The 11,508-nt window shown below is 44.2% G+C and overlaps 2 protein-coding genes across 2 annotated transcripts; both read left to right on the top strand.

The window, feature by feature from the left end:
• Positions 707 to 7,172, top strand: LOC8063175. Its single transcript, XM_002467577.2, has 4 exons — positions 707 to 1,119; positions 1,211 to 1,606; positions 6,188 to 6,604; positions 6,678 to 7,172. The coding sequence occupies exons 1-4, from the start codon at positions 787 to 789 to the stop codon at positions 7,065 to 7,067; spliced, it is 1,536 nt and encodes a 511-aa protein (XP_002467622.2). The 5' UTR covers positions 707 to 786; the 3' UTR covers positions 7,068 to 7,172.
• LOC8063172 lies at positions 8,481 to 11,069 on the top strand. Its single transcript, XM_021452457.1, has 4 exons — positions 8,481 to 8,999; positions 9,130 to 9,466; positions 10,054 to 10,391; positions 10,493 to 11,069. Exons 1-4 carry the CDS (start codon positions 8,685 to 8,687, stop codon positions 10,883 to 10,885), a joined length of 1,383 nt encoding a protein of 460 aa, XP_021308132.1. The 5' UTR covers positions 8,481 to 8,684; the 3' UTR covers positions 10,886 to 11,069.

Raw genomic sequence — 11,508 nt, 5'->3', positions numbered from 1 at the left:
CAAAGATAATAATAAATCAAAAAACAATAATTTACTTGTACTAGTTGGTGGTCTAAAAGTGTTGTTTGAAACTATCTTAAAACTTAGACACCTAAAATATGGGAGAAGTGTAAAACTTTTGTTTGACTGTAAAAATTTTGTTTGGCTTGACCTAGTAGTAGCAAACAAACAAGTCAAGGCAAACATATTGACTTGCAAACTTTAGTGTTTGTACCATCTCGTTGTCCAATTAATTAAGCAATGTGATTGCAAGGAACATTTTACTAACACAACGAGATCTCAGCCGAAGCTTGGAAGCTTTTGATTTGGTTTTCATTAGTCGGCAATGTAAGATTAGCTCATGAATGTGCTCATCTAGTTTCCCGTGATAATCTGGTGGAGTGGCTTATAACTACATCCGGTCTTAGCTAGGGATATATCAGACAGTGATTATAATCTTTTTCATGGCTAATATATAAAGCTCGGGTAAGCAGATAGTACGACACAAACTACTAGCTCTTGATGATTTCATTTGAATCTATATTTTGCACTAACATGTCTACATCACCGTTCTTCAAACTGTTTTATTTTTTTATTTCTGTAATTTCTAGCTTATTGCCTGATTCCACATGTAGCGTCATGGATATGATCGATGATTTTTCCACGCATATGTCAAACTCTCTATATATATACCACCTCTCGTCGCTTGCATTGCCATCCTACAAGAACAAGGAAACACAAGAACAAAACCTAACAAGGTCCAATCATATATCCTTCACACAAAGCGTAGAACAAGTTCTACTTGAAATGGCCGGACAAAGCAATGAGCTGAAGCTTCTAGGCACGTTCTCGAGCCCGTTTGCGCTGCGAGTGAAGCTTGCGCTAAGCTTCAAAGGCTTGAGCTACGAGTACATCGAGGAGAAGGATCTCCACAACAGCAAGAGCGAGCTCCTCCTCAAGTCCAACCCTGTGCACAAGAAGGTGCCCGTACTCTTCCACAACGGCAAGCCTGTATGTGAGTCCATGATCATCATTCAGTACCTCGAGGAGGCGTTTGCTGACGCCGGGCCCTCCCTCCTCCCTTCTGATCCCCACGAACGCGCTGTTGCTCGGTTCTGGGCCGCCTACATTGATGAGAAGGTACATACCAAATCACGTCAAATCATAATTTCATATACGTTATCCTTGACTAATTTGGTATTCTGGCGTGTGTTGATTGTGTTTTGTGCAGCTCTTCAGCTCGTGGATGATGGTGTTCAGGGGCAAGACGGATGAGGAGAAGGCGGAGGGCACGAAGCAGTCGTTCGCCGTGGCGGCAACGCTGGAGGGAGCCCTGAGCGAGTGTTCCAAGGGGAAGCCCTTCTTCGGAGGCGAAACCATCGGGTACCTCGACGTCGCGCTTGGAGGGTTTGTCGCCTGGATTCACGCCATCGAGAAGCTATATGGACTGAAGCTGTTCTTCGACGCTGGGAAGACCCCGCTCTTGGCGGCGTGGCTGGAGCGCTTCTGCGAGCTGGATGCTGCCAAGGCGGTCTTGCCGGACGTTGAGAAGCTTGTCGAGCTCGCTAAGATGAGGCAAGCCCAAGCTGCTGCTGCTGCCGCCGCCGCCGCCGTTGCCCAAGACAATTGAAGAGGTTGAAGTCAACTTTGGGTTCAGTCTGGTGTCCAAAATAAACATATGTAGTTTGATACTCTTTGCTGCGAATGGTTTGTTACTTTTGTCCTCCCGAGTTGACTCTTCGTCGTGTTATGTCTGGTGAATCGTGCAAGTATAGTTCTTTGTGAAGTTGCATGTGATGCATCTATAATTCTATATTTCTATATATATGTGCGCTATTTCGCCGCTATCTTCGTCGTGTTATGTCTGGTGAATCGTGTATGTATGTATAGTTCTTTGTGAAGTTGCATGCATGTGATGCATATATATATATATATATATATATATATATATATATATATATATATATATATATATATATATCTGCGCTATTTCGCCGCTATCTAAATACATCAATTCATTCAACCCTTTTTAGTCAACACGGGCTATCACTACGCCAAAAACTATTTAGAGGTGCCTTTATTTCTTTTGGCAAATGGAGCTCTACCCAAAACCATCTTTAAAATTGGTTATAAAGACGACTCACTGTACGTCTGTACCAGAAAACCGAGTATGTTTGAGGACCAAAAACCAAAAAAAAAATCATGAAAACCACCAAGAAAAAATTAGTCTTGGCAGCCAACTGTCAAGAAAGGACCATCAAAGATAGAGATATAGAGAGTAAGAGAAATTCGATTATATTCGGGTGATTGGGTCGGCCGCCACAAATAATTTTTATATGGGCTTAGTCTCCAAGAAAACAAAGACAGGTTCAAATTTTTCACATCAACCGCCAGGCATATATATTTTGTTGAGTGCTGATGAGGACCTCCAACAATAATATATTATACTAATGACCCAAGGATATAGGGAGCCAAAAAAACCCCTCATTGGCAATGGCAACCCTTTTCATTCGCTCCCAGCAATCGAGTGGAACTCATGACTTAAAGCTTCACTTGTGACTAAATAAATGATTATATTCTTAGTATTTGAGATCCTAAATGATTTAAAAAAATTTAATTTCAACTAAAAAGTTATAGATCTTGTCGAGTACTATAACTTAAGGACCAAAGACGGCGACCAGAGAGGAGTGAATGAGAGCCTCAAATTTCTTTCGAAACTTTTAGTCCTTGGCTCGCAAACAACCCAAAACAAACACACACCAAAGACGTGAGATACACATACTAACTAGTAGCAAGATACCACACCGAAAGAAACAAACCTCTAAAGAAACGGATCGAACTGCACAAAACTGGAGGTGGCCGACTATCCGCTACAGTACCTCACATAGTCCACTACACTACCACAGACATCGATTCAAGTGGTTGTTGTGAAACTGCGAGAACCGACCGATGATCAATGCCTGCTCGTCATCCCCAAGGGCCTCTAACTACTATACCCAAGCCAAAGAAGACTGTAGAGAGATTCTTGAGCTTGGCTTGGGTCTGGTAGTGGATCTCAGTGGACTTGAGCTTGTTGAAAAGCGCGTCCATGGTGATGGTGTCATAGTTTGAGGACTCGATGATGGCTGACACCTTCATATCCCACACCTTCTGATCTAGGACATATAGAAGCTTGAGAGCCCTCTCATGATCATCATAAGGTAGTTCGGCCTTGTTTGCTAGTATGTTGTTGATCATCATCTGAAAAGTGAGAAAATATGGCATCCATGGACTCGCCATCAAACTGAGTGAAGTTCTCGTTATCTCTCTTATACGTCTCATAGAGTCTAGTTTTGACATGGGTTGTACCCTCATGATAGCTCTGAAGCCTCACCCAGATCTCTTGAGCAATAGCACAATCAGAGACACACTCAAACTCAAAAAGCAAAAGACTCAAAAAGAGAACAGTTCTTGCTCTGCTATTTGCGTTGTGCCGATCTTTTTGATCTTGCAAGATGTGGGCACAGGGTTTAAGCACAACGAAGGTAGCATCCTCGCAAATCTCTCAGACAAGCCAATCAATCCCCTAGAGATGCGTGGACATACGAATGTTCCAATAGGGATAATTGGTCCCATCAAAAAACAGCGGTTTGCTAAAACCACGCTCCATATCGTCTTTGTGTATCACAAACTGATTAAGGTGGAATGACCTTTAATTGGCTCTGATACTAGAAGGACACCGAAACGGTGACCAGAGGGGAAGGTGAATGGGAGCCTCAAATTTCTTTTGAAACTTTTGGTCCTTGGCTCGCAAGCAACCCAAAACAAACACACACTAAAGACGTGAGGTACACGTGCTAACTAGTAGCAAGATACCACACGTGAAGTCTTAGAGTACATCCAAAAGTACTTGAGCACCGAGAGAAACAAACCTCCAAAGAAATAAATCAAACTGCACAAAACTGGAGGTAGTGAATTGTCCGCTACAGTATCTGGGATAGTCCGCTACACTACTACTACAGTACCGTGGATGGTCTACTACATCACGTCCACCCTTCACCACTCCAGGTCCATCGACACAACATGTCTCTACTTCATCTTCTCCTCGTCGTCGACCACCGCCTCCGGCTCCACACCTGTACACCACAAGCCAAGAGACATGTTGCACGACCCAACTCACACCAGGGTTAGTCACAAACTCAACCTAGGTCGTAGATCACATTGACAATCACTCATCATAAATCGAACCACAAGGGAATATTTCAACCTTGTGTTCGCGATATCTTCAGTTTAAGTCATATCTCCATCTGAGGTCACTTAGAAAAATTCAAAAAAAATGAATTTCAAAGCTCTAAGAACTTAAAACATATTTTTTGGACTCTAAATAATTTAAATTGAAATGTTATCAACTAAAAAGTTGTAGATCTCTTTAAACTCTACCACCTTGATATAAACTTTACCGACATTAGTATGTTGCATGTTAGTCTAAAACTAATAATTATACATCTCAAGCTAAGTACCAACATGCATTCTCTAGTAATAACACAAAGTTGTATCTTTTGTTGGATTAATATAGCAATAAAAGTCGTATTTTATACCACAAACATGTCAAGGGAGCATTTTTTTCCTATACAATGCAATGTCTAACTAACAAGGATGCAATGAGTCTATTAAATTGGTGATTAATAGGAATGACTAGAAAATGAGCCATTTTTTCGTAGTGGCTACAACAATTTACTTGAGTGTTTGGAACTAAAGAAACTATCACTTTGAATGGATCGTGATGCCTAACATCGGTGAATTAGACAACTTAAAATAAAATTTGATCTTAAAATCTACTTATCAAAAGTCATGCAAGGTATCTGTCTAGTCATGCAATATGATTTTGCTAAGTGTTGCTATCTAAAGCAAAACAGTTATGCAACCTAGATTCCAAGTCTATCAATTAGCCAAAGCAAGCTATACTAGGAAAGATAAGCATGCAACCTAAGAAATCAATATAAGTGTAGCTTATTAATTGAGTTAGAAAATGCAAACTCTCATTGACATTCAATATTTCTCAAGGTATCAAGAAGCTCCTGTTTTCTTTTAGTTGTCATTGAAGACCCTAGCAACTGGAATGCCAGTTGGCTCCATGGAGTTACCTTCTCCTGGACCGCTCCCCACCATCTTCGCTATCGAGCTTTTGGCTTAAATGGCGCGATCCTCATTCCCTTTGGTATAAGCTATGCGGCCACATCACAGACATGCTTGGTGTGACCTAGTATACGCAATGGTGTTCACAACAACTGAGTGTATGCAAACCTCACTAAACACTAAGTCTAAACCTAAGAGCAAAGCGCCAATATGTTGATCTAACTAGTCTAAGGACTTTGCAAAGCACTAACTAATTACCTATTATTTTCTTAAGAACTTTTGGTGGCTAGATCACTAAGAATGAGCCTGAACTCACTAGAGATGTTCCCTAGCTCCAACAACATACAAATGGCACTTTGGGGGTATATATAGCCTTTGCACCAAAACAAAGTCATTTGTCACAAACTACACTTTTGTAGTGAGCACTAGAACTTTGGGAGACCCCACCGTGCTTTTTGTCGGTGCCACATCTACTTAGCCGTTGCTAGTTGTTGGAATATTCTCTAGTGCTACTTATCTAGTTACCACGAGAGGAGTCCAATGAACCTAGGAACCCTTTGGTCACTGTATAGAGAGCATAGGTATTATCCGTAGCTCCATCACCAGACCGTTCTAGTGCTTCAGGCTTTCCTCGCACTGAGCCTCAACTTTTTGGACCAAATCTTCCTCTGACCGCCAGAAGGTAAGGTGCTTCCTTTTTCTTTTCAGCCTGTGGACAAGGAGATCAGTTTTCCGGTGAGTACTGTGACGTCTAGTTGTTTTTGTGTATTGCATTATGCCAATATTTTTTAACTCATGCTGTAACGTGTTGACATATTTGCTGGTAAAATAAAATGTTACTGTTGGCCAGCAACCGTGTTTGACCATCAGTATATCACGAATGCGAGCATCCACTTTATTAATTTGTACAAATATATAAAAAAATATGGTCAAAGCCGAATAACCCGGTCAACAGGGACATTCATTTAAATGGTTATCCAAGTAAAAGGTTATGGATCGAAGTATCCCGTGATCTTATCCTTCCATCGTCAGCACGTGCCAATGCGTAATTACCTATGCAGCGAGATTCGACAACCAGCAGGAACCATAAACTACAGTTACCTCCTCTCTCTCTCCAAATGCGATCAAGAGCGCAGTGAGAAACAGAGAACACACGCGCAAAAGAGCTCAAAACAAGCAGAAAATGGCTGGCGAAGATGAGCTGAAGCTGCTGGGCATGTGGGCGAGCCCGTTCGTCCTCCGTGCGAGACTTGCGCTCAGCTTCAAGGGCCTCAAGTACGAGTACGTCGAGGAGGAGATCTTTGGAAACAAGGGCGAGCTTCTTGTCAAGTCCAATCCGGTGCACAAGAAGGTACCCGTCCTCATCCACAACGGCAAGCCCATCTGCGAGTCACAGGTCATCGTGCAGTACATCGATGAGATCTACGGCGGCGCCGCTCCTTCTCTCCTCCCCGTCGACCCCTACGACCGTGCTGTGGCTCGCTTTTGGGCAGCCTACATTGACGACAAGGTACATGCCACACCATGTATAATCTCGTTGTTCCGTATATATTTCCAATACTGATGTGTGTTTTTATTTGCAGTTGTTCAGCTCGTTCATGGTGATGATAATGGGCAAGACGGAGGAAGAGAAGGCAGAGGGGAGGAAGCAGTTGTTTGCCGCGGCAGAGACCTTGGAGGGAGCACTCAAGGAGTGCTCTAATGGGAGACCCTTCTTCGGCGGCGACAGCGTCGGGTACGTGGACATCGCGCTCGGAGGCTTCGTCGCGTGGTTGCAGACGAGGGACATCTTGTCTGGCTTGAAGCATTTCGACGCCGACAAGACCCCGCTCCTGGCGGCGTGGCTGGAGCGATTCTGCGCGTTGAACGAAACCCAGGCAGTCATGCCGGACGTGATGAAGCTGGTCGAGCTCTCCAAGAAGAGGCAGGCCCAGGCTGCTGCTGCAGCTGCCGCCGCGGTCCAAGGTAATTGAATTGAAGTGGCTGCCGCGCCCATTTGTGGAATTAATTAGCTTGGACTCACCTATAATGTTGTTGCATCGACTCTCAGAATGAAAGAACAGCTATATGTTTTGTAATTTTGTTGCCCCTTTTCAGCACGTAAAACAAAAGGTGGATTAGTCTTACAGTTAGTAATTTTAATTAGAGCTTCTATGTAAAATTCTTAAGAGACGCACTAAATAAAAAGGTAAATTCTAAAAGTTCATACAAAAAACAAAAATATGTTTAATAGAGTGTAAACGACACTAGTTTGTTCTATACATTGAATGAACCAACTCACTTATATTTTTATCTTCACCTCCCATAAAATGATTAACCGAGTTGCGGACACATTGACTCTACAAAGCTACAGTAGTCACGCTCAACAACTAACCAAGGGTGGAACTATCCCCACAATCTCACATCATCATACAAATGAAGTATTATGGGTCAAATCTAATCTCCAATATGATGTCACGGTAAATAAAACTTCAAATTTGCATCTAAATTGCTCACTTGCGCTAACTATTTAAAAGAAAATAAAAATATCATATCAAATGTAAAACAAATAAGGTGGATTAGTCTTATAGTTGTTTTATTATTTATTCTATTTCGCACCCTTTCACCTCTAGGTGGTGCACGAGATCGCAGGGGAGGGGTGGACCGATGGAGAGATGATTATTGCATAAAACGATGGTCTTATTCTTTCTTTTTAGTAGTATGAAATTAGGCAAAACAGTATTTGACAAAAGGTTCTAAACACAAGCTCTCCCTCTACATGGTGCCTTTTCATGGACGACGTCGTCAGACGCCGGTTCCTGGAACTACCATTCTCAAGATATTTCGTGGAAATATGATAGATTTGATTTAGTCAAATAACTTGCACCACACTGCATCACTACCCCAGGTAGCGATGAAAATGGTACGGATATTTTCCGACCGTATTCGAGACCGAATTCGTTTAGAAGGGTTAAAATCTGTCCGTATCCAAGTCCGAATGTTTAATATCCGATACCGTATCTGTATCCGAATACTTAAATCGTATATTTATAATATCGACATCCAATCGTATCTTAACCGACATGCATTGTTGATATTATCCGTATTCGAATCTGAATTCGACCAAAAATATGAAAACAAATATGATATCAGTGATATCTGTTCGTATCCGATCCGTTTTCATTCCTAACCCCAGACAACTTTTTCCCTGACGGTCGACTCACACACTGACAAATAAATGTGTCGACTCGCACGTATCTTTCAACCGATTGGAAACTTCTCAATCGCGGGATGGGATTGTTGACGTACGGCATCGAAGAATAACCATCGCATTTTTCTTTGATTCATATCCACGCAAAAAGATCCGCGGATTGTTCAAATGTCAGATTATGCAACTGAGGAAAAAGAAAAACTGAACCAGAAAAAATAAACGACTATGCAAAACCAGTCAAACACTCAAACGAAATAATGGAGCCGTCGTCTCAGCCGAGGATGCTCTAATTTTGTAGTCATTTGGGTTGGGACTACCTCCACTATCTTCTGTCTCTCCATATACAAAACCACAATAAGCAACAATAATCTTAGTCGGGACCTTGAGGCAACATCAGCAAATGGCTGGAGGAGATGAGCTGAAGCTGCTAGGCTTTTGGGGGAGCCCGTTCGTTCTGCGAGCGAGGCTTGCCCTGAGCTTTAAGGGTCTGAGCTACGAGTATGTCGAGGAGGATCTCAAGAACAAGAGCCAGCTTCTTCTCCAGTCCAACCCGGTGCACAAGAAGGTTCCCGTGCTCATCCACAACGGCAAGCCCGTCTGCGAGACCAAGATCATCATGCAGTACCTAGACGAGGTTTATGGTCCCTCTCTCCTACCTGCTGACCCATACGACCGGGCCATGGCTCGTTTCTGGGCTGCTTACATTGATGACAAGGTACACTTTTATATAAATTTAAAATTAAAATCTCCCATGTTTCTTATTTTCACTCGTCATGCGTTTGTTTCAGAGAATGAGAAAGCAACAAATTTAGTGAATCAATATGTAATAACTTGTGCTGGTGCAGCTGTTGGGCTCGTTGATGATGATGAGCATGGGCAAGACAGACGAGGAGAAGGCTGAGGGCAGAAAGCAATCGTCTGACGCTGTGGAGACTCTCGAGCGGGCACTCAAGGAGTGCTCCAAGGGGAAACCATTCTTTGGAGGCGACAGCGTCGGATACGTTGACGTTGTGCTTGGAGGCTTCGTCGCATGGGTTCATCTCATCGATCGCTTGACAGGCTTGAACGTGTTCGATTCCAGCAAGACCCCGCTCCTAGCGGCATGGCTGGAGAGCTTCGGCTCGCTGGACGCGGCCATGGCGGTCATGCCCGACGTGCAGAGGCTGGTGGAGCTCAGCGCGAGATGACGATGCGGTTGCTGGCTTGCTGCTCGAGTCAAAAGCGAGAAAGATATTTTGTTTTCAGATTTCGTTGAGTCTTCCGTCCAATTGCTGCGTTCGACAGTTTAGGCCAGCATGCAGGCCCAAGTGGTGCAGTCGTGAACACTCTAAAACTAGCATTTCCCTGCAAGGCTGGGAACAAATTCAAAATATAGTAGGACCTAGTGCGTACACACTGTCAAGAAATACGTCGACGATGATGTTTTAATGTCTCTTTGAAGTTGGAAATGGCAAATTATTGCTCTGTCGTCAGTACTGAACTCATCATCTTGATTGCTGGCATCGGTTCTCGGTTGTTGCTCACCATTTCTTGGATTCTACTCGTAGTCCAAACTGTCCAATTAAGTAGCAAGGGCCGGGCCTCTAACAATCAGTAAAATTAACGTGGGAGATGCTACAATTCAAGACAAACAAAAGAGTTGAGGATGCTAGCTGTGCCTGTGCGTTTGTATATATAGACTCCGCGGCTATTCCCTTCCCAATCACCAAGAATTTAGCCAACGGAAAAAACACAAGAGCTACTCGTAGAACATCAGTGAGACCCTGAAGCACCTGCAATGGCCGGCGGAGGAGACGACCTGAAGCTGATCGGCTTGTGGTCTAGCCCGTTCGTGCTCCGGGTGCAACTCGCTCTCAGCCTCAAGGGCCTGCGCTACGAGTACATCGAGGAGGAGGCTCTCGTGAACAAGAGCGAGCTCCTCCTCAAGTCCAACCCCGTGCACAAAAAGGTACCCGTGCTCATCCACAACGGGAAGCCCGTCTGCGAGTCGCGGGTCATCCTGCAATACATCGACGAGGCCTTTGCCGGCACCGGCCCGTCCCTCCTCCCTGCCGACCCCTACCAACGCGCCGTTGCTCGCTTCTGGGCCGCCTACATCGATGACACGGTACGTACTACGCATCTATCTATCGCCTCAAATTAATCTTCCAATCGCCATGTGTTGGGCTGGGATATCGATAGCTTCGTTGCCATCGTGTATGTGTGCAGATGCTTCCGATTTGGAACAAGTCGTCGATGGGGAAGACGGAGGAGGAAATGGCTGAGGGAAAGAAGCAGTCGCTCGCCGCGACGGAGGTCCTAGAGGGGGCGCTTAGGGAAAGCTTCAAAGGGAAGCCCTTCTTCGGTGGCGACAGCACCGGGTACGTGGACGTCGTGCTCGGCGGCGTGCTCGCGTGGGCGCGCGCGTCGGAGGAGCTCTACGGCAACAACCCCTTCGACCCCGAGCAGACTCCGCTCCTGGCGGCGTGGTCGGAGCGCTTCGGCGCACTGGAAGCCGTCGAGCCGGTGGTGCCGGAGGTGAGCAGGGTGGTTGAGTTCGGCAAGATGTTGCAGGCGCGTCTAGCGGTTGCGGCCGCCCTCGGCGCCGGTGCAAGCTACTGAATTTTATTAAAAAATGAAAGGTTTTGGATAGCTGAGAGCTTTTCGGACATATACATAGAAATTACATGTGCTTGGATAACATGGTACGATACAACAGAGTGTGCACCTCATAGTTCACAAATATGGCTAGAAACAAAACGTTGAGAATTGGTCAAGCCTGTGTAATAAATTGCGCATGTTGGGATGATGAAAGCGACATAAAACAAATTCAGTTTAGCATTAGGCTCGTTTCCAAGTTTATCTTATATTTTTTCATAAACACTTTATGATAAAAAGTAGAGATAAAAATGGTAAACCTCACAATCATTTTTACATTTGAATACAAAAACGAAAGCAAAAATGGTAAAGGCCCGAGTGCCCCGAAGCACTCGGAAAGCACAAAAAAATTGGCAATAACAAAAAAATAATAATCAGGGAAGGCCCCCACCGGCCACAGCCCATCGTCTTCGTTGCAAGTCGCAGTCACGACATTTTTAGTGAGCAAGTTACTCCTACGTGGCCGGTGAGATTTAAACCGATGACCTCTCTTTTACGCATAACTTCCTCTACCACTGCACCACACTATCACATGTGTTTAGAGTCCGTTTTGGTTCCCCACGTACTATACTCAACAGAGTGTAAAT

Source organism: Sorghum bicolor, chromosome 1 (genome assembly GCF_000003195.3).
Source record: "Sorghum bicolor cultivar BTx623 chromosome 1, Sorghum_bicolor_NCBIv3, whole genome shotgun sequence".
In the NCBI taxonomy this organism is placed as follows: domain Eukaryota; kingdom Viridiplantae; phylum Streptophyta; class Magnoliopsida; order Poales; family Poaceae; genus Sorghum; species Sorghum bicolor.
Note: the sequence above shows the minus strand (reverse complement) of the source record. Positions and strands in the feature narration are given on the sequence as shown.